The 27,387-nt window shown below is 39.7% G+C and overlaps 1 protein-coding gene across 2 annotated transcripts in view; it reads left to right on the forward strand.

Annotated features, from left to right (window-relative positions):
- GLT1D1 (glycosyltransferase 1 domain containing 1) overlaps nucleotides 1–27,387 on the forward strand; it is a 90,813-nt gene that overhangs the window by 15,851 nt on the left and 47,575 nt on the right. For both annotated transcript variants that reach the window (XM_030582866.1, XM_030582867.1), the window contains exons 4-6: nucleotides 3,398–3,449; nucleotides 12,546–12,582; nucleotides 13,711–13,767. In XM_030582866.1, coding sequence (XP_030438726.1) covers nucleotides 3,398–3,449; nucleotides 12,546–12,582; nucleotides 13,711–13,767 — 146 coding nt within the window. The remainder of the gene's footprint in view (nucleotides 1–3,397; nucleotides 3,450–12,545; nucleotides 12,583–13,710; nucleotides 13,768–27,387) is intronic.

Below are 27,387 nucleotides of genomic sequence, written 5' to 3' on the forward strand. Positions count from 1 at the left end.
ACGGGCCATGCTCTGGCCTGTTGCTCCTGCTGGGCAGTGTGGAGAGCACAGCTGGCTCTGGCTGGGTGTCGCGGCTGCGAGCTCCTGCTGCTGGTAAGGGGGCGGGGAGCGGGGGGGTTGGGTAAGGAAGCATGGCATCCTGGGAGGCAGTCAGGAAGGAGGGGGCAGTTGGATGGGGCGGAGGTTCTGGGGGGGCAGTCAGGGGATGGGGAACAGGGAGGATTGGGAGTGGGAGTCCCGGGGGGCCTGTCGGGGGTGCGGATGTGGATAGGGGTTGGGAGAGCAGTCAAGGGACTGAGAGTGGGTGGGTGGGGGAGAAGGGGGTGGGATGCCGGGGGGCAGTTAGGGGTGGGGGGTCCCAGGAGGGGGTGGTCAAGGGACGAGAAGCAGAGGGGATTGGGTGGGGGGGGGAGAAGAGGGTGGGATGCCAGGGGGCAGTCAGGGGTGGGGGGTCCTAGGAGGGGGTGATCAAGGGATGAGAAGCAGGGGGGATTGGATGGGTTGAGGGTTCTGAGGGGGGCAGTCAGTGGGCGGGAAGCGGGAAGGGGCGGATAGGGGGCAGGGGCCAGGCTGTTTGGGGAGGCACAGGCTTCCCTTCCCGGCCCTCCATACAGTTGTGCAACTCCGATGTGGCCCTTGGGTCAAAAAGTTTGCCCTCTCCTCGCGTAAGTCCTAGTGGGACTTATATTTAAGAAGATGCTTAAGTGCTGACCTGAACTGAGGCCTTAGAAGTTTAGTAGTTTTCATTTCAGAAACACCCGCGGTAAATAACTCTGGAAGAGGAGGAGAAAAGTGATAGTGTGGCAACTGATACAAAAATATTATGTGTGAACATTAGACAGAAGCAAACTGAACATTTTTATAAAAACTGTACGCCTATTCTTTTTAATTTGAAGTCTTTCCATTGAGATCTGTGTTTCTGTACTTAGAGTATATGAAATCTTGCAAAAACATAGCTATTGCATATGTCAAATAGCTTCTATGTGTAGTCAATGCAGTTTTGTGATAATTAGCTTAGGAACTTTAAAGGTATTTTATTAGGCTGGATTTGTTCTGATGCTTCAAAATGTATTACCACATGCTTTGTAGAGTTCATAATGTTTTCTCCGGTATAGGAAAGGTAATTCAGTTTTCTAGAAGCTACGGTGAACAGATCATCCTGGCAGTATTATTCATTGCATAGTTATTAAAATAAAAATTGATTTTTTTATTATTGATTTCAGGGTTCTAAGCAGAAAAGTTCCATGAATCGTCGATTACTTGTCCAGCACAATATACCACCAAATTCCATAAAACAAAGTATTGAACTGTGTCTAGCTTTATAATGAGTGTTTCATTTTTAATCAAATTCCTCTAAATGGTGGTTGTACTTTTCCAGGGTCTATTTTCAATTTGACAGTACTTTGTGGACTTGGGAGCAAGAGTTTTTCTGCTTGTTAATGTGATGTATTGAAAGTATAATTGTAAAAACTTGAAAGGGAGCATATGCAACTTGAGAAAACAAGCATTTGCAAAGGCTTTAGTAACCTTTAAACTGTCAAATTGTATATGTGGAATGCACTGTAATGGTGTAGAGCAGATACTGCCAAGCAACTGCATGAAAACAGGCTTGTGACTGTGAAAATAAGTGTAATAATTCAGCACTATGACTTCTAATGAATGGTTGTGACTTCACACCAACAAATTACAACATTAACAGCTCCTAGTGAAAGAGCATTTTTGTGGCTGTGACTTTCCAGAGTGCCTCACCCATTGGTACCCACATACCATGGGGGTGCAGTATAAGAACCACAGAGAGTAAGATAGAATTGTTATACTACTTTTATGGAAGACAAACCCAGAATCACAGATTTAATGTGGTAACCCATCTCCCCAATGCCTATACTTTTATCCTCAATAGAGGGAAAGGGAAAAAAAGAACTGAGGCCTTACATCCTGATTTCAGGAAGCCGCTCTGTTCAGGGTAGCACTGTGCAAGTGCTCAAGTCCCAGTGGGCACTAAGACATTGTCACTAAGGACCCCAGTGGATCAGTCACTAAAGCATTATTGCTAAGGACCCAGTTAAAGAGAGCAAGTCCAACACATAAGTAAATCCCATTGGGATTGTAAGTTAAATTAAAGCATGTGTTTAAGAGCTGTTCTGAATAGGGATATTTTCCGGAATTGAGGCTTAAAAAGATAACTGTATGGCACATAAAACTTTTAGGTATTAAACATGTTGCTGATGTTGACTTTAATTGGCGCTTGATATACTCATGACCTTTGAAAATCAGGCCGGGTGAGTCTGAATTTGGGCACCCAAAATTAGAGACCGCTTTTGTAAAGTCTGGCTTTAAGCAGTCTTAAGTGAAACCGGGGTAATACTACTTGCCTTCCTCACAGGAGTATTGGGGAGGCATATATTAACTGGCCCATGCAGATCCTGTTGATGCACATTACAAGTTCCTTACTGTGTGTTAACATAGTATGTTAACACGCACAGAGAAGCTATTTGACATGCACCCGCGGGGTTTACATGAGCCAGTTAGTGCGCAACACAGTGCACTTCAGAATTCACACCCCCTTTGTGCACATTGTTGCACCATGTAGCTAAGCCCTCAGTCACTTGCCCAAGGCCAAACAAGAAGTCTGTGGCAGAGGAAGGAACTGAACCTGGGTTTCCTGAGTCCCAGGCTAGCACCCTAAACGGTGGACCATCTTTCTACTTTATTTAATGTATTTATTCCTCCTGTTCATTAATTTTATTTATTCCTCTTCCATTAAGGAAATATTCTATAATGTGAACTTTTTGATGCACAGCTGTTCCTCTCTCATCGACGCCGATTTAAGTAAACAGCATTGATACAGGAGCTTAGAAACAAAAAGGAGACGGGAGAGAAGAGAAGGTGGGGTGTTATACAAGTACTCACTGGTAAAGAGGTGCACATTGCTGGGCTGGGCTGATCTGCCAGCAATATGTCGGGCTGTGTCTATACCACCGCCTATGTCAACATAACTCCTGTTGCTCAGGGGTGTGAATTGGTACAGCTGGGCCGCTGCAGCACTGTATGTGTAGACATGCCCTAACTGTATTGGACTTCAGAGTCCTTCTCTCATTAGAAAGAGGTGTACCATACCTTGGGAGTAGAAGAACAGCCTGGAGGCAACTATGTTAATCTGGATAAATGACAGTGGGCATCCCCAGTGTCTGGGCTTTCACAATGCAATAAATCCTCACTTTATCTCTACTTGGCAAAACAAATAGAATTCCTGCTTCCTGCATTTCCATCTTACTGTAATCATTTTTATCAGCTTCCAGTCTTTGTTCTTATATACTTTTGTTCTGAAGTGCCCCTTTATTATTATATTTAAAGACTTTAAGCGGATGATCCTACCCATTTTTGTCCATTTAACTAGGTTTGCAGTGGCTTTCACCGAGAAAATGAAGGAACTGGCAGCAGCAGAGTGGGTATGTTTATATGATTATTATAGCATTATCAACTAGGCATTACCATAAATGTAATTCTAAATAATGCGGGAGAATTTTAATAATCTTCATATTGTGTATTTCTGATTTTTTTTCTGGAGGAGAAAACATTTTATATTTATGCACTTTGCCTGGTCAGATAAGTCTGACATTTGAAAGCCTTTCTATTTGAGAAGAGTTTATAGTTGTTTTTAAAGTACTGCTCCATAGCAATTAAAACTAGCCTTTGCCTTTTGAGTATCTCCTGATAGTATGTTTATGTTCTTTCCTTTTACATCATTTACTAAGCCCCTGGATGTTGCCACAATTTTACTAAACAGCTCTATTTACAGTGAGCAGTTTTTTAAATTAATTTGTAAATACTTGCTCTTTCAACACAGAAAATAAAACAAACTCCTTAAGGTGAATTGCAAAGCTAAAATGAATGTTTGGCCAACCCCGCAATATGAGATCCCCTATATACCAGGTTGCGAAAGGTATACAGCACCAAAATATGTAATGCCTTATAAAAAATTGTGTTAGTTTCTGAAAACAAAATTAAAAACTTTTCTATGCTAAATGCTGCAGCTGGCCAAATACTGGATAAATGTAGTTGTAATATAACATATTAGATAAAAATACATTATTTGACAAATTATTTGAAGGATATTATCTGATCAGCAGTAGTTCTGGATGAATAACAACAAAATAAAATTCATTGAATAATATATTATCTGCTGAATATATTATTTAACTGAGAGTTGCCCAGTTCTTCCAAACACTCTATCAGTCCTGTTAGAGGCAGCATTATTTTTTTTCCCATGAAGTATGTATTTCCACATTGAATTCAGTTCTGCAGTAAGCTTTACATTTAATCTTTACTGGAATGGGAGAAGATTGTTAAAAAGGAATGTTTTCTAATAAAATTGTGTAACGCTCAAAGATTTTGAACTGTTATAGATGTCAGCAAAAGATTTTGGGGGGACAAAATGTTTGTGCTTTTTCTTTGGTACTTGTACTGGGTGTTTCTGGAGAATGTATATTGTATTTATGAAAGTCCATACACTTAATACATAAGGTCCTGATCTTGTAGGCAAACCTCTTTCCCCATATGTAGCCCTGTTGACTGCAGTGAAGTTCCACGTGGACATAGGAATCCACATGTGTGGAACTCTTTGAAGGACTGGGACCTAAATGTGGTAACATTCATCTAAGCCCTCATGCTTCACCACTCAAGTCAATGATAGCTCTGCCATTGACTTCACTGGCTAGAGAATCAGGCCCTTAATTGCTAGGATTAGTTTTCTCCCAAGATCTGGTGTTAAGTAATTTACTTCTAGAGACTGATATTCAAATATTATTTAAGTAACATATGAAATGAGTTCAGTAGCCTCATCCAATTTTTTTTAGTGAGGTGGATGTGTCCACTTGATTACTTGAGCTTTGCATAGTCCAGAATTTAGTCCAAAATTAATTCATTAAAGCCACCACAGTCTCTAAAACAAAAAGGAATTAAAGTGAGAGAGTGAGGCTGTGATCTTAAATGTCTTGTTCCAAATTCATTTTGGGGATAATTGAGCTGAAGTCAAGTGCAGTCCTACCATGGGTGAATGTGGCCACTTTCCTAAAATTATACTATTAAAAATATATTGAATCGACCAAAGGAATGGGGAAAGTGAAAGACAAGAGAAAAATGTAAACTTACATTGAAATTTTACAGTGAGTCCCTCACAAATTTCAGAGAGAGACTAAAATTAAAGAAGTTTAAGAAACAGGCCTTGCAAATAAATCAGACAGTGAGGTTGAACAAAATCAGTTGTGCAAGAAATGTGATTCTCTTTGCCGATTTCTGTCTGAGCATTCTTTCTGAAGGCATGGGTTTAGTGTAATTACATTGTCGTCAGATTTTGCTTTGTTTAAATAATCCTTCTTAGTGAACAAATTTGGCCCAGTATATAATTTAGCTAATACCACTAATTATCCTCAAATAGAAAAGCAGTAGAGCAGTCACCCAAACACCAATAATCCAGAATTGGAAGCATTTAGTTTGATCATATTTTTTCCTCTTTGTCATTTGTGTGTTTTGTTTTATAATTGCACTGCATGTGCTGGAAGATATTAAAAGGAAATAACCTTTGTATTTGTTTTGAGTGGAAGTAGTTTAGATCATGCAACAGTATCCACTGTACTAATAAAATAATACTTTGCACTTTGATAACACCTTCCTTTTGAAGGCCTTGAAGTGCTTTACAAACTTCAGGCCAGATCCTCATCTGCTGTAAATCAATAAACCTCCATTGATTTGAATGAGTTAGGTCAGATTACACCATCTGAGGCTCTGGCCCATAATATACCAGTTTAAGGGCCTGTATTTGTTCCTCCAATTACAACCAGCATTGTACCTGCAGTACTGCAACTCCCTTCCAGGCAATGCTGTTATTTGTAATGGTGGGGCTCACCTCTGCTTGAAGCTGGGTAAGTTGCAGCAGTTTAGCGTTCTTTACCTTGTCTATAACAGGTGTTTGCACTAGGGCAGCTACACTTGTGGCTGGCCACCAAATGGCTGTATTTGGGACCAATGCCAAATGTAGACAAGGCCTGAACCTGGACCCTTCACAGATGCTTAAAAATGGGGAAGGCACAAGGAACTGGGCACAGCTGTGATCTTTGCCCTCACTTGAGTACAAAAACTGCTCCTGGCTAGTGTCATTAGCAGCTCTAACAAACCCAAAGAGAGCTGTGGAGACCCTGGCCCAACCCACCCTCCACACCAGGCGGCAGAGCTCGCCAAGTTCAAAGGGGAGTACATACTGCATAGCTTAAGAGGTTGGGATAAAAGCTCTGCTCTCCAGTTGCTCCAGACAATACAACACTTCTGCTCGGGGAGTGATTTTGATCCAAATACAGGTGCTTGAAACCACTGCTTTACATTATTGCAAGCTTGTTTAGGACTCACCCTCACAGTATAGCAGAACTTGGTCCATTTATTAATTGAAACAGCAGTTCCTTTGGAAACTGATCTACAGATAGCAAGAGGAATCCCTTGGCTGCCACTGGACTGTTCACACGGCGAAATGAACTCAGAAAATTTGCACCGTTTGCATATACTAGCCTGACTGAATGAGCTGCAACATGACTGACTCCAGGCATTTCTTAAGAGGGTATTTGTCTCTTTACAATTCATTCCTTCCCCTGCTCTCCACGTGTTCCCTTATTTCTGATCTAATAATCACCAACAGCAATAGGAACTAACTGCATGTACCATCTCTTCCATTTTAATTTCCGTAGTCATGCAATCATTTTCCTTAGGCATTTGCTTCACCACCCTTCCTTCCACCAACAGAAAACTGTTTGGAGGTATAGCCCGTATGTCCAAAGAGTTTAATATTGCACACTAATACTGTCTACAGTTTCTTCACCATTAATTGATTTTAATCTGATTTTGTCGTGTTCATTAAAAGGGCACCCAGAGAGATGTGTGATCTAGTAATTTTGTATTATTTGTTGTCAGTAGTGACCACAATGTGCCAGGCACTATACTAGCATATAAAGACCTGGTCCCTTCCCCAAAGAGCTTACACTTGAAAAAGACAAAACAAACAGCTAGACAAAAGATTGGGGAAAGGAGTAAACTTGGACTCTGGAATTCATAACCCTGGTTCTGACATTGACTCCTTCGGTAACTTTAGGCAAGTCATTTTTATCTGGGTACAGATAATGTTGGCTATTAGTAGTTAATATATTAGCAGTTAGCCATCTAATTGCTTCTGTAAATCTCTCTTAGGTACATATGGCTCTGATCACCGTAGTAATGGATCACCTTACAATCTTTCAGTGCATTTATCCTTCCCTCACTCTTGTGAGGCAGGCTGTGATATAATCCCATTTTACAGATGGGGAACTGAGGCACAGAGAAGCTAAGTGACCTGCTCAAGAGCATATACAGGACATCTGTGGCAGAGAAGGGTCTCCCGAGTCTTAGGCTAGTGACCTGGCTCTTATGTACTGTTATGTCAAATAAAACACCCGATCCTCTAAGAAAAAGCACAGGACGTGGACATTTCAACTGCAAACAGTGAGAAACACAAATGCACTTTTCTGTGCTATTCTCCTCCAAATATTAGGATTCCTTACCCTTTATTTCATACTAACGTGAGCTGCATCACTCCTCCAATGTTCACTTTCTTAGTTAGTCAGTAAATTAAGAATTTTAACTCCTAGCAAGTACTAGAAATTGTATGGTGCTCAGAGGGTCATATCCTCCAACAAACTCCTTTCATTGTATTGGATAAAGTATCTTTAATTAGGAAGTACACAATACTATTTTTAATAATACATAATCTAAGTACGTGAAATATTGTAAAAAGCCCCGTGGTTATGATCAGTCTGTTATTCCAACAGTGTAATCTCAGTGGGAAAAAATGCTTTCCAATGGCAGTTTTATCACCACTCAACTGTTCCCCTCCCCACTTCTTTTAAAAGGAGAGTACACAAAAGAAATGTTATCTGTGGCCAATTTCACATGCACTCCATTTTCCCCTATGTTCACTCCTTATAGGCAAATTTCTCTCAAGAGTAAAAATATACACATCTACTAGAAAAACTATGTCAAGGGCCCTACACAGCGAAGCACTTAACTAGTTCCTTAACTTTAAATATGTGAGTCCCATTGACTTCAATGGATTTAATCATGTGCTTAAATGCTTTGCTGAATTGGGATCAAGGACAAGAGCTGTGGCGTTGAAACTGTCTGCCCCTGCTCTAGCTCCGTCCAAAGCAGCAGGAGTGCCATTCTGCAAGTCCTCACGGGTTGAGGCACATTCTGAAGCAAGACTTAAAGAGCCAGGCTATACAGTGTACGAATTTGAGTGAATATGATTCCTGATCAGGCCCTGTCTACCATTTTCTTGTGCACATTGGTGCATAATTTGCACCAGGGAGGTATAAATTAAATTGAAGGCAGCCAGAGGACAGGCTCATGTTAATGGTGGTTTTTGAAATGTATACCTATTGAGGATGCAATTAAGCCAATGTAAAATGTGGAATTAGAATTTAGCCTAATTCTGTAACACGCGTTCTCCCGTGCAAAGCTGCCAAACTCTCAGTAGCATGATGCTGTTTTTGTGTGTGTGTGAGGATTAAATATCATGTTTGTGTATTGTGTGGGACAAGGCCATGTGATTTGCCTTCTACAATATACATGGAAATGTGAAATTCACATCCTATAAGTAACAGCAAGATAAGGCTCTAAGTTTATATCTGATAGTTCTGAGACAGTCTTTCAATAGTATCCAAATCAAGAAATGGTTAAAAAAGCTGTATCAATACAATCATCTTTGTACAATAAATATCATACAGTACAGTGAAATCGAATCCTATGTTTGTGCTAAATAAAAGAGGGGTCAAATCTGCAATTTTCAAGTATATTCTACAAAGATCTGAGCACCAAAAGCTCCCATTGGAGACAAAGGATCTGAATGCTGACATCTTTAAATCAACATGGGATATCTTTCTAAAACACAAGATACAAGCTAGATGCAGATATTACCTGATGAATTTCACAGCCTACATCATATTAATGGTCCCTTCTGACCTTAAAAATCTCTGAGAGTAGCCAGATCCTCATAGGAACAGACCAATGGTGAATTTTCACCTCCTCAAAGAGTCACTAAGATATAAATAAATATATACATATATCATCCCTTACCAGATTTGTAATATAAAATCTAGTTAATTTTAAATGAGAGGGTGTCATTTTGTACATTTTTAATAAGAATTTAAATTAGGTGATACAATTTAAACACCTGTTATCATTGGACACTCTTTAATGTTCCCATTGGAACTGACTAGAGCGTCCCTGTTTTATGTTTCTTCAGTGTCATTGACAAATGAAGCTGCAGATAAAGGGGTTGTGGTCCTAAAAAACAACCAACCTTTCATAATCTCAGCTCAGTGTACAGTTCACCTATGCATCATTCAATAATCTTTGTTTCAACAAGAATGCCTGGCCTGGTGACAGCATAAACTATAATTTGAGGTAGTGTGCTCTCCACAGGTGCTCTTATAAAGAATATTCTAGGTTACAATATGTCCTTTGTTGCTTTTTTCCACTTCAGTGCATAACTGAAAGTTTTCAGACTCATGCTAGGCTTTGTATTTTTGTACACTCACTGGGTTTGTAACTTAGCTCTTAAGCAAGTGACATGCTAGATCCTAAGCAGTTATGGTATTTCCAGGCAAGTGAAAGAACAAATACTGAGCCAAGAAAGTCCAATGTGTACATAGAGCATTATAAAATATATAAATACATGTGGGGCTCTTGGCAACGTTTGCGGTTTTCATTTTAGTAAGAACAGTTAGCTCCGATTTTGAATTGGCATTCCTTTGCTTTTTCATGGTTTCAGTGAGGTCCTTGAAATATTTGGATTAGATCATCAGTTAGTGTAAATCAGATTCAGTGCAGCTACTCCACTTTATGCCAGCTGAGGATTTGGTCCTTTGCATGTGTGTGTAATGAAGTTATTTGCTCTGTGTGGACATTAACGGTGAGATTTTCAGAAGCTCAGTATTGGCCTCTCTGCTCCCATTGTAGTTAGTGAGTTTTACCATTGATTTCAAGGGGAGCAGAGTTAGATGCTGCTGAACACTTCTAAAAATCCCACTCTAATGATCTCCTGGCCTCCTTTGTAGGGGTTTGCTTCAGTCTCCTAGACCAGATTTCCAACTCCCCTAGTTTGTTCACACATCAAATTGCAGAACAATTGGTTGCCATCCTCTTCCCCACATTGCTCTCCATATGTAGTTAATGAAGTGTTTGAGCTCTTTTCGATGGACAGGTGCTATATATAAATATGAGAGGTTATTTGTTACGGTATATCTGAGAGGTGTTTATGTTGTTGCATACCTCTTAAAGCAGTTTTAGGTTTTTTTTAGAGCTCATGGAATAAGAGTATTCATACAGGATCTGTAGGGTGCAGCCCATGACTATGGAAAGACCTAGTCTAAACAGCATAATTCTTGTCAGCCCTGGCCGCCCTTTAATTACAGCACTGGTGTTCATCTGAGGAGTGTTTGTGAAGTAGCCAGTTCAGTGACTTCCAGTGAACTTCCTATCCCCTTGATTGGGCTATTTCTGGCTGATGACATACCACTTCCTTCTGAATTACTTTCTCTCTTGTTTCCGTTGATGTTAATTTTCAGTACTTGAAACTGAACGTGGTGACTGAACTATAGAGAGGGCCAATCACATAGGACAAAGCTGAAAAACAATATGTGCAGTTGTTTCACATTTGTTTTTGAATTGGGGCTTTCTTCTAAAAACAGCGCATCTCTTCCTGCCATAAAGTCACTATCTGGCACTTAAAAAGAACAGGAGCACTTGTGGCACCTTAGAGACGAACAAATTTATTTGAGCATAAGCTTTTGTAGGCTACAGCCCACTTCATCGGATGCAAAGAATGGAACATATAGTAAGGAGAGATATATATACACATACAGAGAACATGAAAAGGTGGGAGTTGTCCTACCAACTTTAAGATGCTAATTAATTAAGAGAAAAAAACTGGCATTTGTGATTTCACAGGCTGCGACCCAAGGATGGCCTTAAAGGTGGGTGATGTGCAGGTTCACAATCTGCTGACACAGGTGAATATCCTAAATTGATTATATCTGGGGATGCCAAACTCTGGATAGTATAGGGACTCTCTGCCTCAGTGGGCAACTCCTTTCCACAATGCTCAGTCTGAGCTATTTAGGGAAGCACTAGCCAGTTCTACAGTACAGCGTAATACTGTACTGGGGCCAGTATCCTCCAAAAGATGGCGGATAGGATTGTCTGGATGGCAGCTGGTCCTCAGGCCCCATGCTGTAGAGGGAGACACCGCAAACCAGTGATCTGTACTTTACAAGAGTGCACCCTCGCCTCCAAATCCAGGCCAGCGCCTCCCCCTATGTGGGTAGTAGTACCTGTAGCAAAGGAGGGGGTTATATTTGCCCCATGATAGAAAACATAATTGTTGTGCAGTTTCAAACCCTGAAGCTTTCAGGGATATCTTGGGAGAATTCATAGACTGACTACACCAGTTCAGCCAGAAGGGAACTTAATGCCTCTTCACAGGTGTTAACAGTGAGTGCTTGTAAGTAAGGTGGTTTTGTTTGAACACAAAGTTTTGTACAGATGTTGCTCCTTTGGTTGTTTGCAATGCTTTTTTGTTGTAGAGAGGACCTGAGGGTACTTCTTGACCAAAGGCCTACTTGGCTGTTTTCATGGCAAAATGCATATTATACAGCCTGATTTGCTATAGAATCAATTATGGAGAGAATGTAGGCTGTGAAGGAGCAAGCCCTTGTTTAAACACATAAGCTTTGTCTACATGACGGAAACAGCTATATCTGCACTGTATAGCTATTCCAGAATACCTATGGAAGCGGAGTAGTGTCCACAGAGGGGAGTTATTCCAGAAGCTATATCGGAATAGTTATTCCAGAATAGTTATACTGGTCAATTTTCACACATAGATAAGCCCATATATATTCAGCAGCAGTCTTTGACAAAAGATGCTGTGAGAGATAAGTGGGGTTTTGTTTCTTGCTTGGTATGTTTGAAAGGCCCTTTTTAGATAAATGCACTTTGATGAAACTGATTCTGTGGCTTTTAAACTAATTATGGTTTTTCTGCTAGTCCCAATGTTTTTGGAAACTACAGCCTTCCTTCTGCCGAGAATTAGTTCTCTCTTTCTCTCTCTCTCCATGCAATGAGCAGGCTAATGGATGCTAGAAGTGTCATTAGCATAAGCGAAAAAGTAGGTTTTATATTAATCTGATAATTGTATCAAATTGCAAAATTGGTTGGTTGATACTATAAAGATTGATTAAACCTAATTTTAATCACTGATCTTCGTGTGCATTTGACCTTGCAGAAGTGTTCCTTTCTAATGGTCAGAAACCCTTTAGAAATACAGGTAGTCTCTTTTGCTTCTCAATACTCAAAGGGCAACTATGTAGTTGAGCATATTACTGCATAAGATTATTTTGAGTCTGAACAGTTTTTTGGGGGGAATGAGCCATGACATTTACTCTTTTGCTCTCCTCTCTTTAAAGCCAGATGCTAGAAGCAAAATATACATCCAGACTCAAGGTAAGTTTTAAAATATTCAAGGTATGTGCTTGTTTTGAAGCTTGCTACCCTCGTGATGCCTACTTAGGTGGACTTTTCAAGTGATACAGAAGTCTTGCTGAAATAGACACAAGATGATGGCCTGGCTTCATGGGAGTCAGAGTTTTGCTGTTGACTTCATTAGGCCAAGATTTCACCTAGATTTTCAGGTGAACTCTTGAGTTTGGGTGACTCAATTTTCAGCTGCCCAACATGACATATTTATGGGCCTGACCCAAAGCATGGTGAAGTCAGTGAGAATCTTCCATAGACTTCAATGAGCTTTGCATAAACTCTTCACTCCTAATATTCAAAAAGTGCCAAGCACCCAATCTCTAAAAATCAGGCCCCTTTAACATGCCTCAAGTTGGTGTTTGCTTTTGAAAACCTTAGTTGGACAATTAGTGCAGGGAATGTGATGCATTCTGTTTGTAAAGTGCCATGTACATCTGTGATCCCATCTAGGTAATATTTAATCAAAATTAAGACCTAGCTTAGCATTTGAAATGTGGCTGCTTCAGCTGCTGCTAATGTTACTAAACTAACCAACTGTAGAATGTGAAAATAAAATTTTATATGTTTAACTTTGGCCTTCTAAAGAGATTTCTTTTAAAAAAAATGTGTATTGTGGGGTTAGGGTTTAAGATTTATTAAGAGATTAAATATACATATAATTTAGGAGTGACATCAAAGGATTTAGGCATGATTTTTTTTATTTCACGTTTCAGAACCAATCCAGATGATTTTCCCATCAAGTAAAATCTACCTATGAGACATCCAGAAAACAACATAGTATTAAGAGGCCAAACCAACATTGGTGCAAGTAGGCATGACTCTGTGGATTTCCATGGAGTTGCACCCTCTGAGTGCATTTGGCCCAAGGTATAAATATTGGAACCTGAATTGGAAAAATCAAACTGAATGCTACAGAAATTCTAGGCAAGGAAATGTACATTCTAGGAAAGGAAATCTTGAAATGGGAGCAATTTCAAGTGGGATTTAGAGTATTTGACAAAAGACATTATTCACTCAGTACAAGACTTTAAGAGCTATAGTTCCGCCGCCCTAGGTCTAGTAAAACATGTTGTCCTTTTCTTCCCTTGAATCTAGGAATTATGACCACACCCAGTGCAACTTTTAACTGGAAGAGATTTCTACAAAATGCAGGTACAATATAAAACTGCTTTATGCTTCTGAACAAAGTGCATGAAGATCATAGCTTACATATGCTGCCTCTTCCTCCAATTAAGTTTTCAGTACATATTCTTGGTATGTTTGAATGATTTTCTGTTTTTGTCTCCATTCTGGAAGGGATCTTAGAATATGTAAGTTGATCTGTTGTTTAGTTATGGTTTTTAGTGCTCTTGAAAATGAGGGATTAACAGTGCTAGCTAGAATCATGCAGTCAGAATTCTGCCCTTGCTTGTTAATCACAGCAGCAAACTACCCCTGTATTCCTAGTCACAACCTTTAGCCGTGCTTAAACTGACAAAAATGAAATTGCACCAAACAATAAAGTGGCTATGAGATATGGACAAATGTCCCCTGGAAACGTAGTTGGCAATAACACTCATTTCACTCATGACTAAAGAACAGATATCTGAGCGTGCTTGTGATACACAGAAATGTGATGGAGGCCAGTATGACAGAAGAGATGGGTAGGGAATCTGAAACAGCAGTTCAAACTCTCACAATCTAAGCCCCACAGTGAGCCTAATTCTTGACCTGGAGAGGTCAGATATCATTCAGTATTTATGCCTATATGCTATATGGCTTCACTATGAAGACTTTCAACAAGAATGGTAAGCATGCTTGGACTTCTGGACAGGCATTGTGTTGCCACTAAACTATCTGGCAACCTCTTTATGGTGCCAACTTGTACATTTCAGTCTGGGCTGAAACTTGGTTTCAAAGTAGGAGAAAATTTAGGAAAATAACAGTTTTTTTAATTAATAAATTAATAAGTCTTTTAAATAGGCAATTAGGGTATGAACCAGCTTCTACTGAAATCAATGGGAATTTTGTCATTTATTTCAATGAGAGTGGGATGAGCCCCTAGCACCTGACCTAGAGTTCCTAGAAATCAAGCATAATCTGCATGTTCTTAGAGTTGGTTGAAAAAATTCAGACACAACTTTTTTTTTGTTGGAATTAGCTGAGTTGTCAAAATCTTTTGTGGGATTGATTAGATTTCTATTAACTTTGCATGGATCCCAGGCTGACAGCAAGAGTCTGTTCAATTTCACTGCTGCTGCTGAGTGATATGCAGCTCTAAAACTGATATTTATGTCAATTTCAGTCAGCATCTACAGCTGGATGAGTATGTTTCCAGAGAGCATATTTGTTTCTAAAACAAAATATTGCAGCTCTTTGTCCTGATTTGGGATGGAAAGTTTTTAAGAGTCTCAAAAATTTTCCTGGGATGAGAAAACTGACTTCCTGCCTATCTTTAATTATTGTTATTAAATATTTAATCAGGTCCCCATTGTGCTGGGCACTATACAAATATAGAAACATAGTCCCTGGTCTGAAGGACTTACAATCAAACAGCGAAATACCAGGGGTGGGAAAACAACATACAAGCAGACGTGTGTGCCAGACACAGCATGATACATTTTTAAAGGATTTTTCAATTGCCTATTGGTTAAAATGCCTATTTAATTAATTAATTTAGAATTAGTATGCCTACTATACATTTAACCCCTGGAGCACGACTCCTTTGAGTACATCATTTGAACAGTAAGTATAAATTCTTTAAAAGTTATAGTTCATATAGCTTGAAAATTGGAAAGTTAATTTTTCCCCTCTCAAATTGAAACACAAACTGTTTTCTTGGCTGAGAACACCTTTGCCATTTGTCAGCCAAGAACAAAAAAAAATCTTACTGACTTCCTTATCTGAATACAAATAAATACATACATAGAAGCAGACTAGATTCAGCAAAGGGTTTGCCTAATTTTTGGAGGGTGGGAAAATCAGGACTGCAGAGTGAGTGGTGGCAACTAAGGGTTTACAGCTTTGTTATTTCTTCTCTCCCGCCCCCCTGTAATCTGGCAGTCAACAGCTATCCCATGTTCTGGGGACCCTTCTAAATTTTTTAAACTCAGATCAAATACATATATTAGCATTATATGAGAATTGAGAAAGTGTTTCTAGCATATAGCTATGGTTGGTCATAATCCACTACCAAATGAGTAGCAATAAATAAAGCCTGCAAAAAGAGATTGGGTTTCACAGTATGTCCAAAAGACAAGTTAGGGCCAGATCCTCTGCTGATGTAAACTAAAGTAGCTCCATTGACTTCAGTGGCTCTGTGCCACTTTATAACAGACTAGTTCTGGCTTCTTAAACTTTCAGTTTAAAGGGTCTCTATTTCTGAACTGCCATAGGTGAGGGGAGCTAAATCTTTGGTGCTTGACCAGAAGGGACAAAAAAGAAGCAGGCACTGAGGTATCCAGTGGACAGGGAAACTCAAGAGTTACAGTAGCCTGGTTGGTTGCACTGATATTCGTAGTTTTCAGTGATCATTGTGATAATCTGGTCTGACATCCTGCATAACACATGCCATACAATCTTGCATTTTGAGCCCAGTAACTTCTGAAACATATTTGCAGCACATGCTACTTCTTCATGTAATGACCCTGGGGGAAATGCAGGCGTCTGGATCATTCCTTGCTGTGTGCAATATGTCTGCCATGTAGACCAGTGAATTGTACCTGTGCAGCAAGCTTATGAGCCCCAGCACTGTTACACAGAGTTCCTACCTCAACCCTTAAGTAAAAGCGAGCTCTTCTAAACTTTCCCCTGTAATGGCACATCTGGGGGAAAGGCTAATTCAAAAAGTCATCTCCCCATAACACTTTGATTATTAAGGCTCCTTTTCCCAACTAGAAAAATTTTCATGCATTTTGCCTTGGAATTTTTTTTTTTTGGCATCGTACTCATCAATCTGATCTTCAGTAGTTCAGCTCTCTCTTCCGTTGTTACAAATGAATCCACATTATTCAATTGCCCTATCATGTCAGTAAATGTGTGTCATTATTCAGAACCCATGTCCAATTTTAAACTGAGCATTGTGAGGTTATTTCATTCTCAGTAAATCACAGCACACCAGCACAGCACCACTAAGATTAATAATTTTCAGAAGTATAATGATTTGTCACTTGCCTAATATGGCCCCAACATTGATTGGATCCTGTGTCTCACTATTTTGTGATTAAAGGAACAGCAGGGTCAGAGGGTGTGGGGGAGGAGAAGATTCCTCATAAATGCATTTTGTCTGATATATTAAGGGCAGTTTTATCCAAATGTACTCTAATGCAAAAGTGCAAAATAATTCATAATTCACAGACAAAAGCAAACAGTGACTGTCACTTCCTTGCCTGCTAAGTAATAACTTGAAAATTGACAAAATTATTCAGTGTGTATTGGTTTTATGACCAAGTATCTCATCTCATTTGTCTTATCATCAGTCCTGCTCCTATTTCTGTCTCCTGGGATGGGCTGCAGTTCTCATCAACACTTCCCCCCCATACCCTAGCATCACTGTAGCATTTAGAACATCTCCCATTGTAACAGATCGGGTCTGGTTGTTTGTCCCTAATTCAGTGCTTGCTGGAGAATAACAAAGGGAGCAGAAGGGGTGCTTTTCATGGAGTTTGCAATTTCTAGATCCAGTCTCTCATATTCAGAATAATGTAAACTAATAGCAGTTAGTGGCAAGTCTTAGAAAATATAGCAGTGACAATATTTTCCTGGAAAGTAGTGATGTTTTGATTCAGTTAAAGCATATACTTGCTCAATGCAGTGCACTTTAACCAGATCATCTACTGTTTATGTGGTTCTATGACTGCCCAATCTAGTTTATTTTATGAAATTTATTTTCTTTTTGACTTCTGTCATGTATTCACTGTGACTTCTGTCCCGTCTCTAAAGAGGGTTAATAGTTTTTTCTCCAAAACCCGTCCCAGTAACTGGCACATATTTTTAGAAGTGTTCTCCATCTTATGTGCCCAACTCAAGTCAGACAGTACCTAGCCCTACAATTCCAACTGAAGTCATTTGGAGCCAATACATGCTAAGCAGCCCTGAAAATTAGGCCATATAGTGCCCAGTAAGTGTCATAAAATCAGTGGACTCTTTTGAAAACTTTGTTTTTTTCCTATTTGTATATGCCCTACTTACATAGTCCAACTTGGTATTGAGTTCCACAACCACAGTGATGCCTGATACTCATGCTGAATAGAACTTTATTCCACAAATAGTCCTATTGAAAGCAGTGGGACTGTACATGGAGTAAGGTACAAGTAGAGACAGGGTGGCAGAATCTGGCGTGGATCAATTACAGTTGGTGCTAAAACCAGCCTTCCCTCACCTGCAAAATGCCTAGCAGATTTCAATGAATGGTGGATATAAATTACAATTGCCTAATATAAGGAAGAGATTTTTAATCTTTGTAATAATATTTGAGGGTACAATGAAAGAATGGCATAAAATCATGAAATCTGTATTTTAAATCATTAGGCTTCCGTGCAGTCATCAAGGGAGTGATGCTAATGCTTTTTTAGAGTTAGTGTACCTAAGCTCCCAGTGGAAATATTGTCACCAACTGGAGATTATGAAGCATTTTATTGGATAAATCTGCAAAGAGGGAACTTTTGAAATTGATTAGTGTTTTATTTGTTGTCAACTTTGCAGTCCTTTCTGCATGATGAAAAGAAAGACTGCAGACATCAAGAGAGAAACCAAATGTCATGGCCACCCCCAGATTTAAACTTAAACTGCAACAACACAGTTATCCTGGAAGCAAATTTCTAAGAGAGAAACTTTTCCTGTTGATGCTTAGTAACTATCCGAAGCATATCAGTCATGTCACCAGTATGAGATGCCCTTCTGTGGACCTAAAAACAATGAGATAGCGTAGACTCCACTGAAAATTTGTCAATAGAAAACAACAACACAACCTACATCAATGTGAAAACCCAGATTTGTGTCCTCTGCTCAACAATGGTACATAGCTGCTTGAGCTAGGGACTGGTCCAATGCCCACTTAAGTTGATGGAATGACTTCCATTGATTTAATTGAGCATTGGATTAAGTTCCTAAAATCCAAATAAGGGCACTGTGGTTCAGAAGGGTAGATTACTGTACTGCACTGCACTTTGTTAGTTATAAATTGAGAAAAATTGATTAGATTTCCATCCTATTCTGGCAGGAAAGTGAACCAATATTAGACACTCCAGGAAGGTCCCATGATCTCTTAGGATAAGGTGTCAATGTAGAATCAAACAACCAGCATCAGACATAGTCTTGGTGTTTAATTTTCCTTTGCTAGGGCAATTTCTGAAGATGCCTTGCTATGGAGTAAGACTGAAAATGTTACGTGACCTATGGTGGCATAGATGGGATTGCACAGATGCATTATGTTTTCCTAAAACTATGGAGAAAGAGACAAGGTGAGTGCAATGTTAAGGAAGACCAGATGATGAAACTCTCTGTGGAAATCCAAGGGACTTCAGCAAGCAATGGTCATAACACAGGGCAGTCTGGTATTTTCCTCACAGTCACTATCTAACCAATGATCAAAACACAGTTCTTAGGTATGTTCCTAGTAATGGGACATTTTTTGAGGACTATTATGAACTCCTTAATTATGCCAGTCAGCAGTTACTCACCCTAGTGGTCGCATTGGAGTGAATAGGATTATTGGAGTGAGTTACTACTCAACGTGAGATGCTCATAAACGGGCCTTAAATTTACTTGTAGGGTAGGAAGCCAGGCCTATGCTCAAAAGAAATGTAGTCCTATTCACACTAATGTTGTGAAGTCTGATTGTTGAATCTTCGGGGGAAAATATCTTTTTTTTTTTCTTGTTCACATACAGTGAAAACCATACAGCCATACCTATTACTGATAACTAGAAATTATAGAAGCCATATGATGCTACATTTCCTGCAGTCTAATTTTTTCAGATAAGGTCCTTATCCTGTGAGGTGTGGAGTACTTCAGTGGAATCAATGGAAGTTGAGAGTGCGCAGCACCTACGAAAATTAGGGCCCTGAAAGTGCAAATGCCCTCTAGTGATTAATTTATGGTAAACTACCGTATGTACTCGTTCATTAGCCCATTCATTTATAAGCCGACCCCCCAAGATGGTTACGTAAAAATAGCAAAAACTGTATGACCCTTTCATAAGCCGACCCTATATTTCAGGGGTTGGCAAACTTTGGCTCCTGGCCCATCAGGGTAAGCCGCTGGCGGGTCGGAATGTTTTCTTTACTTGGAGCATCTGCAGGCATGGAACCCCTCAGCTCCCTGTGTCCACAACCACTTCCCACAGCTCCCATTGTCTGGGAACAGTGAACCGCAGCCACGGGGAGCTGAGGGGCTCCATGCCTGCGGATGCTCCAGTTAAACAAAATGACGCTGTATTAGATATTCAATTCAGTGATTCCACAGAGTTTAAAATAATCAAATTTAGGTGTAGACCTGTTTATAAGCCGGCCGACCCCCCCCCCTTTGATGCATCACTTTTTTACCAAAAATATTTGGCTTATGAATGAGTATATATGGTACTTTTAGTTTCTTCAGTTACAATGGAATCTGTCCTCTGTATCCTCCCCCTTCTTTCATTTCAAGGGAAAGGATTACTTTGTAGATTAAGGTCCCAATTCAGCTAAGCATTTAAGCATTTTTTTAAAGTTATTCATATACTTGTTCTTAAGTGTGTTGCTGAATGGGGACCTAATTGTACTAATGATGGACCTAATTCTGTTCTCAGTGAAGTCAGGATCAGCAGATGATAAGATAGAACTGAAAAGCTGAATTTCATTGCATTATGGGAACTGCCATGTAATGCTACTGTAGTACACAAAATGAGGAATTTGCCTGGGCTGAGCAGCTAAAGGTATTTAAAATCATGAAGGGTTGAATTTTGAGAGTCAGAGACAAGATTTAAAAAAGCCAGTGTTGAAGATCTAATGCTGCAAAACTCTTACTTATGAGAACACAAAAGAAATTAGATGATTTACCGTGACACTTCCAACATGTGGCTGAAGAGATGAATGTAAAGGACAAAGCAGAGTTAGAAGACTTACTGAGCATATCAAAGATATATTCCAGTGGTGGACAAAGTCACCCAAGATTCAAACTCTGGAAGATAAAATAACCATCTCAAACAAAATCTGAAATCTCAGCAAGAAACCTATAGATTTTCTTTTGTAGGAGATCAGTTAATACTTTGAAATGTGTAGGAGACAGAAAAATGAACAATTTTTCAAGAGAGGGAAAAGATTTGGTATGGTTCAAAGTGAACAGAAAGGAGGATTCGAGAGAGGATTTAACCTCGCCCTCCAGTCATAACTTAGACAGTTTCTGAACAAAAGAGAAGTCAGGTGGATAAGCCTAAATAATGTGGACCTGGTATGGTGATCTAAAGGTCTTTGGAATACAAGTGAAAATCAAGTTCAATTCAGGGATTAAAAAAAATTAACCCTGAAGACTTTGATTGCCCTTGACCCAGCATTCATAAGGGCAATCTTGTTTGAAGACAGTGTGCGCTTATGTGTAACCTCATGTCTTAAGTTATTTAAATGCACAAATACAATCAATATACCTGATATAAAATATATATTTGACCTCTAATATGTATCATTTTCAAATCTTAAACTATAAAAGGTAAAACATATGTTAAAGGTTTTTTTTTAAGGATTTTTTTAAAAAAAATCCTGTCCAAAACAAGCACTTTGAATATAAATCATCTAAAGTTTGGTTTTCCCCCTTTGTAAACTCGTGAATACATTTCATGAAAACAGCCATTAAAATCTCAAATAAGAAAAATGTCTTTATCTGAACAAACAGTGAGAAACTAGGTCACTTGAGATAAGATGATCTCAAACTGCATCCTTACTTCCAGCAAGTCAGAGTTTGATATCACCCAGGCACATAAAAGCCTGTGGCTCTTCAGTAAGATTTGTAAGAACAATTTTATACTATTTATCTGAGATTGCTCTATCAATTTTTTTCTTGATTGTTCATACTGGGATGATGTTAAATAAATTTGCTATTTTAAAGTCCTGTTAAGTGATGGGGGCTGTATTTTACTCTTGCCTTTATCATAAAAATAATGTATTCAGGAATGCTTCAGAAATGATTCCTGAGATGCTACTTAGTTTGTTTCTGTTATACTGTCTTGATATCCAACACATGGGTATTCTCAAGGCCCCATATATATAGTGCCATGCTATAGCTCAATTTTGAAGTAGAGTCCCCTGCTTTTTGCTGCCTAATATATATTCTTTATTTAATCTTTTTATATATTAGCTTTGGCAACATCTTCCCCAGTTTCTATGACCCTCACATTCCTACTGCAGGGAGGAAAGGACTGGAGGATTTATGTAGCAGTGGATCCTCCAACACCTAGGATTTAGTGCCACTTCAGTAGTTGGTACTAACCAAATGTCTCCCTCAAACAGAATATACATAGTCTTTCCCAATTAAGTATCAGTCATTGTCATTTACTACCGTCAAGCTAAATAGATTCCTTAGGAGATTGCTTTTATTAGGCTGTCATCCTGATAGAGGCCGTGGCTACATAAAAACTTCCACCAGTTTTATTAAACCAGTTTAAGCTAAACTGGTTCAAACCCCTGTGTGGACACTTAGAGGAGTTTATTTCAGTTTAGCTTAAATCTGTTCCTAATCGACTTAAGCTGCACTGAAATAAGCATAATTGAAGGTGAAATAAAAGCATTCACATCCATTTAAATCAGTTTACAGTCACATCTTGTATTAACGACTATTAAAGCCTAGACTATAAGCATTTACACATGAGACTTTGCAGAGCAAAGAGAATAATATATTTTTTGTTAGCCCTCAGCATATAGCAAGAGTGAGAAGAGTCGTGGAGCCAGATGATAATGGATTGTTCTGTCTTCGGGGCAGCAAAATGTAGTCTTTATAATTACCTTTAAAATACTAACATTTCATTTAAAAAAAAAAAAGCACGATCACTAGCATTTAAAACTTGAAGTGTCTGGAAACTAACAGGATGACATCCAAAATATTAATGTAAAACCTGTCCGTTTAGTAGCCAAGAAAGATTTGAAAGCCCTGGAGCCTGAAGTTATTTCCCCACTAGCATGTTTCAAACCTAGAGGCACCACCACCAAGTTTGAGAAGGTAATTGATCACCAAGTCCATGGCAGTTCTGCAAAGTCTGTTAGTAATGGTGCCCGCTGCAATGATGGTATTTGCAATGTAGACATGGATCCACTAAGGACGAGTGAGAACACAATACTTAACAGAGCACTGAACAGCCATCACATGGTAATACCATTTGAGCACTGTCTGCCTTGGCTGGATTTGAATAAGGCAGGGGGTCTCAAACTTCATTCCATCGTGACCCCCTTCTGACAAGAAAAGTTACTACATGATCCCAGGAGGGAGGACTGAAGCCTGAGCCTGCCCAAGCCCTAAATGGGGGGAGATGGGACAAAGCTAAGGGCCAAGCCCTGCCACCCCAGGCAGGGAGGCCAAAGCTGAAGGCCAAGGGCTTCAGCCCCGGGAGGGGAGAGGGGCAGGGGCAAAGCCGAAGCCCAAGGGCTTCAGTCCCAGGCAGGGGGCCTGTAACTTGAACCCAGCCATCAAGGGCTGCAGCCAAAACCCGAGCCCCTCCGCTCTTGAGCTTTGGCACCAGGCGGTGAGGCTCAGGCTTCGACCCCGAGCCGAGCAAGGCTAGTGCCAGCCTTGGTGACTCCATTAAAATGGAGTCATGACCCACTTTGGGGTCCCAACCCACAGTTTGAGAACCACTAGAATAAGGGACTTAAAGGAAAATTCAAAATCTCAGGATTTAGGAAGCCATTTCTTCATAACTGGTTCTTAAAAGACCATCTATTATTTACTCGGTTTATTTAAAAAAGCTGCTCTGACCTTATGGAAAACTTTGTAAAACATTTTATTTTTGGGACATAGGAACAAGTCTACTTGTACAGCATAAATAAAGATCAAAGGAAGCAAAATATTAAGGACATCTCCCCAAATATAGGGGCAGAGATTCTAAGAAAGAATTTACCTGTTTCTGCCTTCTTGTTCCCCACTGAAAGTCATAATTCTTTGCTAGTGACATTCCAGTTGCTTGCTGTGAAAGTGACTGATATGACAAAGATAGGATTATGATTTCAGATGAGGAACAAACTGTAGGAGTGGAACCAACAAAGATCTTGTTTTCATGCAGAAGTGTTATATAAGCAGGGCGATATCTAAGCAGAATGTTTTGCACAAGCTGCACCTGATCTTGAGAAGCTTTTTGTACTTTTGTTGTACCTTTCAGCTGAGGGGTTCAAAGCACTTTACCATCATTATTTGGTTAAGCCTCATAACATCTCTCAAAGTATTATATCCATTTTACAGATAGGTAAACATAGGCAGTTTGCAATTAAGTGACTTGCCCTAGATCAGATGAGTCAAGAATACAGCCAGGCATAGAATACAGGAGTCACAATTCCTAGTCCTCTGTTATAGCTACTAGACAACATTTCTTGGGCGACATTCTCTGCTAGTGTGACTCCAGTGACATCAATGGAGTTACACCATAGAAAATTTGGCCTCCTCTTTATAGTGCAATTATACTCTGAAATATCACAGTAGAGCAATTATTTTAATAGCCTGTTAATGGTTATCAAGTTTCTTTAATGTACAAGTTTTCTTTGCAAAATCAAGATGGTATGTGCAATACAGTTTTTATGGGTCAAATCTGTGCTCAGTTACACATCTGAAGTGGAGAGTGGAATTTGGCCCAGCAGTAGCTGAGACTTTTTTTTTCTATTTATGATGCATGAGCCAGAACACAATCCAGCTCATTGCCCCAAAGTATTGACTCAGTAGCACTAGCAGAAGTAAAACATAAAAAAAAAAAATTATTTTTGTCACTAACGCACGAAGAATACATCAAAGGGGCAGATCAGTTGAAAGTGTTGTTTTTTGCATTAAAATTGTATTACAGATTAGGTAAAGCTTCTTGGAAGCGCAGTACTACAACAGAAAGTGAAGCTTCCACTTAAGCTGAAAACAAAAACTAGGTGCTTCCTTTCAGACATCAATTTCCACATAACTGTTATGGCTGTAGCACCTAAAAAGCCAGCGTTGCACTTACTGTATTACTGTGCTCCCCGCATTAGGGCTCTTGAGTATTTTGTGAGGCTAAATCAAGAGTGAGAATGCTGAAATGATTGCTTTCTTGTACAGATAGCTATAGTTTGCTTTTCGCAGCAGGGGCTCCAAGATGTCTTTGAAAAAGCACCGAGGAGGTGAAAATCTGATGGTAGCATTATCTTGATGTGAAAATTTAATCATCTTCAGTGAATAAATAGAAAGCCAAGTAGACACACAGGCGTTGCTTAAGTCTGACTGTAAGCAGCCCAAGAGTGGAAGAGACTACCGGCAGTGCGGATTGGCTGCGATGCTCCTGTGAAGCAATCTTCTCAGGACTGTTTTTTGATATGTCCCTAAGAGGATTAAGTTGGGGAAAGTCTGGTCATAAAAATGAATTGGGCAATGACTAAGATCTACTGCATATAATAAAATAAAATTGTACGACTGATTCCTGCCTCAATAAATTGAATTGTAGTGGCAGGTAATTCCTTCCCCAGATAGTTCCTTTCTGACAGCTTTTAGGAACATAGGAATTGCCATATGGTATCAAACCTGTGGTCTATTTAATTCAGTGTTATGTCTCAGAGTGGATATTAGGTGAGCTTTCTGAGGAAGGTGCAAGAAATCCCATAATGGACTGTTAGGATGGGGTTTTCCTGTCTAAGGGAGTTAGGCACCCAGTTTCCATTAAAATCCTAACTCCGTTAAGCCCCACTGAAAAAAAATCACAGCCTTATGAAATAACCTGCCCATAAGAAAAGCTGATTGTGAACGTTTGTCCAAATACAATCATTGGAGATTATACATGTTTTCAGCAATTTGTCCTACAGAACTCCAGCAAGATGTGTAGAAAGTGCACAGGTACATATATATGATATCGTGGTAGCTTTAAATACTGGAAGGATGGAGAAAATCTGTTACAAAATAAAGCTATTACCGCTTAGCATTTACAGATGACCCAAACCACAGAGCTGCAGAGTAGTGTGGCCTGGGGGTAAAGCATTATGGTGGGGTTTAGAAGACCCACGTTCTATTCGTAGCCCCACCACTAGCCTGCTAGACAGCCTCAGGCAAGTCACTTCATCTATGTCCGTATTTCTTGCATGCGGCGACCAGGGGCTTTCCTTGTGGCCACAGCCTCCTGGACTGTGATGCGGGGTGGGGCAAGGGATCAAAGAGCAGTCCCGGATGCACTGCCTTGGTGTTGATTGCTGTGGCTGCCAGCAGGGGTTGGACCCTGCTTCCCTCTTGGAGACACCTGGGGTACAATGCTGGAGGAGAAGGCAGCCAGTGAATTCCCCACCTTCCCAGGGGCAGTGGGGCTTACTTAGGCTTTAGCCTTCAGTGCTGGGGTGGTGGGGCAGCAGACTCTGGCCGGGGGCTTCAGGCTCCAGCCTGTGCAGCGACAGGGCCCAGGGCCCAGGCTTCAGCTGCAGGATTTCTGGCTACAGTCCCCAAACTGCCTCCCCTGACCCTCCCCCCCCATCCAGGGCTGAGTAAGTCAGCTGTGAAAAGTGATACTTGTATGGTTGTTAATATCGCTTTTCAAAACAGACTTATTAGCTAGTAACAAATAAATTACAATCATTTGGACATGTATATGTGCATATTTATTTGTTTTTCCTAAAGCTAATTAAGTATATTAGGAAAATGTGTAAGAGCGACCACTAGCAAGAGTTGGTAGCTGCACTCTGAGGCTACCAAACAATTTGTCCTGAGAACCCCTGCATTTTACATGGGGATACTGGATCAAAGTGCTCTGAGATCTACTGATGAAAAGCACTTTAAGTATTATTATTTATCCTGTGAGTTGAGGTTGTCCAGAACCTACCACAGGGGTGCTCAGCACCTTCCAGATTTGGTCCTGCAGTGCTTTTCATCTTCAAACTGCTTTACAAACATTACTTACACAAATAAATAAAAAAGATAATGCAGAAAAAAGATGCTAAGAGCTAGGAAGAAACAAGTGCAAGGATATTAGATTTTATTAAGGCCAGATTTTATGTTAAACCCAAGGATCTTCATAACTTTTGTGATGGACTCTATACTCACGGTAACTGAGCTCTGGATACTCATTGCAGTCTGACTGAAGTTTTAGTGCCAACCTGATGTTCCAATCCACAGCAGCCAAAGAAGTTAAAAAGTATCAGAAGATGAAGAGAGCTTAATTTAAATCAAATATCTGTGCCGTACATGTAATTAATTAAAATTCAGGCAGAGTTTTGCTATGGTACTCATAGTCTGACCTTTTTTCTAGCAACTTGCTTTGTGGAAGTTTAGATTATGACTCAAAACCAGCCTTGGTTCTCCTAAAAGCATAATGCCTTAATGGGGCATCACAGCAGACAAAAGGACCTTTTTAGCCCAAACATTGTGTATTATGAATTATTCTCGGTCCAATAAACAGCATCATTATCTACCTTGTCTGCTGCAGCTGCTCTGTGACAGCTAAAACTATTCAAATTAAATCAGAATGACTCAATAGCAAATGCTGTGAAAATGAGCATTTAAATCCCCAAGTTAGATTTTAATTTTAAATGCAATATCACTTGAATATGTCATGAACGACCGATTGTTTATGGCATTTTCAAAATGCAAGTTCAGTTCAGATTTCATGCTAGTTTTACACCAGTA

Source organism: Gopherus evgoodei, chromosome 13 (genome assembly GCF_007399415.2).
Source record: "Gopherus evgoodei ecotype Sinaloan lineage chromosome 13, rGopEvg1_v1.p, whole genome shotgun sequence".
In the NCBI taxonomy this organism is placed as follows: domain Eukaryota; kingdom Metazoa; phylum Chordata; order Testudines; family Testudinidae; genus Gopherus; species Gopherus evgoodei.